At 41.8% G+C, this 2,720-nt stretch overlaps 1 protein-coding gene across 1 annotated transcript; it reads right to left on the minus strand.

Moving 5' to 3' along the window:
• Positions 1–457: 457 nt before the first annotated feature.
• Positions 458–1,054, minus strand: LOC133032290 (uncharacterized). The gene has a single exon (XM_061106181.1). It carries the CDS (start codon positions 1,052–1,054, stop codon positions 458–460), a length of 597 nt encoding a protein of 198 aa, XP_060962164.1.
• Between the last annotated feature and the right edge of the window lie 1,666 nt (positions 1,055–2,720).

Consider the following 2,720-nt stretch of genomic DNA (forward strand, 5'->3'; position numbering starts at 1 on the left):
ATGTTTAAGTCTATTTGCAAGAACCTTTGAAATTATTTTGTAGAGAACATTACACAGTGCAATCGGGCGGAAATCTCCCATATCAAGAGGTTGCTTTTTTTTTGGAATCAAAACCAAGTTGGTAGCATTGATACCAGTAGGAAAATGGCCAGATTCGAAAAAAGAATTGACAAAATTAATAACATCATTACCAACCACTGACCAACACTTCTGAAAGAAAGCTGGAGTCATACCGTCGGGTCCCGGGGACTTGTCGGGGTGCATTTGGAATAGAGCCTTGCGAACCTCCTCACAAGAAACAGGTTGCATCAAAGATTCATTCTGATCATGAGTAACTCGAGATTGAACTGCAGCAGTAACTTCTTGCCAATTCGTTTGGGCCGAGGTGAAAAGAGTTGAGAAATAATTCATCATCACATCAGGTAATCCCGTGTTCCAATCCACCCATAAGCCTGACTCATTTTGAAGTTTCGAATGGAATTATTTCGTCGACGAGCAGTGACAAAGCATGAAAAAACTTGTTGTTATTGTCTCCATCTTGAAGCCAGAGTTGTTTGGATCTTTGACGCCAAAATACTTCACGTTGAGCATATGTTTCAACCAAGTTCAGTTTTGCTTGTTTGAAGTTCGTAATAGACAAATCATCTCGCCCAAACTTCCAGCGCTTCATCTCCTTCTTCCAACGCATGATTCTTTCTTTAAAGTTTCCTGTATATTCCTTTCCCCAGCCCTGTAACTGAGCACTACAAGCAGCCACTTTCCTTTGAATATCACTCTCAACACAGCCCTCCCAACTGTCCTTCACCAGCTGCATACACATGGGCTCCCGCAACCAGGCATTTTCAAATTTGAACCTTCCAATCGTAGAAGTTGGAAGCTCAGTCGTTAAGTCCATAAAGATCGGACAATGGTCCGATGTTGAGACTTCCATATTAAAAAGTTTGGCAGCAGAGAACATATCAAGCCAAGCTTGATTAACCAAACCCCTATCAAGTCGCACTTCGATCCAATTATCCAGTCCCACTGCCTCTCCCAAGTGAAAGGATAGCCACATAAGTCCATGTCACCAAACCCTTTATCCGTTAGGGCACATTGAAACCCCCGAATCAAAAAATCGGGGTAGCGATTGCCACCTTTTATCATCATGAGAACTCACATTGTTTAGATCCCCCATTACACACCAAGGAAGATTAGAACTAGCAGAAAGAGAGCGAAGTAAGTCCCAAGTAGCCTTTCTTTTGCTACGATTTGGCTCACCATAGAGGCCAGTAAACCTCCATTTGCTTTGTCCCACAACATTAACCTCCATATCAATATAATTTTCTGCAAACCGAATAAGAGAGGCTTCGTTTTCATGTCTCCAAAGAAGAGCAATGCCTCCACTTCTGCCCCTCACATCAACAGCAAACATTCCATCAAATCCCAGAGAAATTCGAACCTTTTCCACTTGGTCATGTCTACAAAGTGTTTCACAAAGAAATACAAAGTTGGGCTTCTTTTGGACCACAATATCCTTTAGGAATTGAACATTCCATGGGTTCCCAAGCCCATGGAAATTCCATGATAAAAGACTCATAATGGTAGGTGGGCACGAAACCGAGCCCACCAAATCCACATTTTTGAATCCATTTGAACTTGGGCATTATTCTTTCCTTCTAAAGTGTCTTCAGAAATTACACCACTTTGCCCATCTCGTCTACGCCTTTTTGAATCAATAACATAAGGCAATCTTCCTCAACATTAATGTCCTTATTTTCCCCACAATTAGTGCCAGTCAACTCTCCTATTACTTCAATTGTTGATACACCCTTCGCATGCAGTACATTAGTTTGCCCTCTTTATTACTTGATTCGTGTCCCACGATTTTCTCCTTCATCACGTCTGCTTGAGTAGGATGAGGATACGACATTAATTGTCCCACCGGGCTGATGCAGAAGCATGATCTCGAGCTCGGGTGATGCAGGAATCCGTCAGCATTCCTCCATAACCACTCTGAATTGTTTCAGCCATTTCTTGCCAATCATATGGCTGGTACGTTTTGGTTTGACTCTCATCCAATCCCCATAAGGTTTAACCAATGATTCGGTGGTTATATCAAAACGTCGTGGGCAGAAATTTTCAGAGTGTCCCATAATCCCACATATGAAACAAAAAATAGGGAGATGTTCATATTTGAAATTCGTCCAAAACTCGACCCCAGCAGTATTCCGAAGCGTCATACGTCTTTTGAGAGGCTTATTGACATCTATAGTGACTCGTACTCGAAGAAAGTCCCTCCAAAGGCCCAAGAAATTTTTCTCATCAGATTCCACAAATTTGCCAATGTAGTTCGCTACATCTTTAGCCACTGTAGCTGTTCGAAACCCCGACCGTAAGTCATGCAGTTGTACCCAAAAATCCACCTCATTCAGAGCTACCAATCTGGGATTCTCTCCAGGCTTCAATCTTGTAAACACCAGAAGAAACTTATTGAAAGTCCATGGACTCCGATCAATTACGCTTTTGATGTCAATTTCGTGATAAAATTGAAACAAATAACGATTTGTATCTAATTCCTTAACAAACATACCTTTTCCCGGTTGCCATAACGAGGCCAATAGATGTTGCATAGCATCAAAATCGATTGACCTCTCTGTTAAAAACCTCCCTACAAGGCACCATCGGTCGTCATAGTCTTTCTCAGTTTGGTCATTAGTGTCATAATCCAAAACAACCTCTGA

Source organism: Cannabis sativa, chromosome X, assembly GCF_029168945.1.
Source record: "Cannabis sativa cultivar Pink pepper isolate KNU-18-1 chromosome X, ASM2916894v1, whole genome shotgun sequence".
In the NCBI taxonomy this organism is placed as follows: Eukaryota; Viridiplantae; Streptophyta; class Magnoliopsida; order Rosales; family Cannabaceae; genus Cannabis; species Cannabis sativa.

Bases quoted from the DNA above. Each gene is read 5' to 3' on its own strand.
- LOC133032290 (XM_061106181.1), bottom strand. From the start codon at position 1,054: ATGTGGCTATCCTTTCACTTGGGAGAGGCAGTGGGACTGGATAATTGG.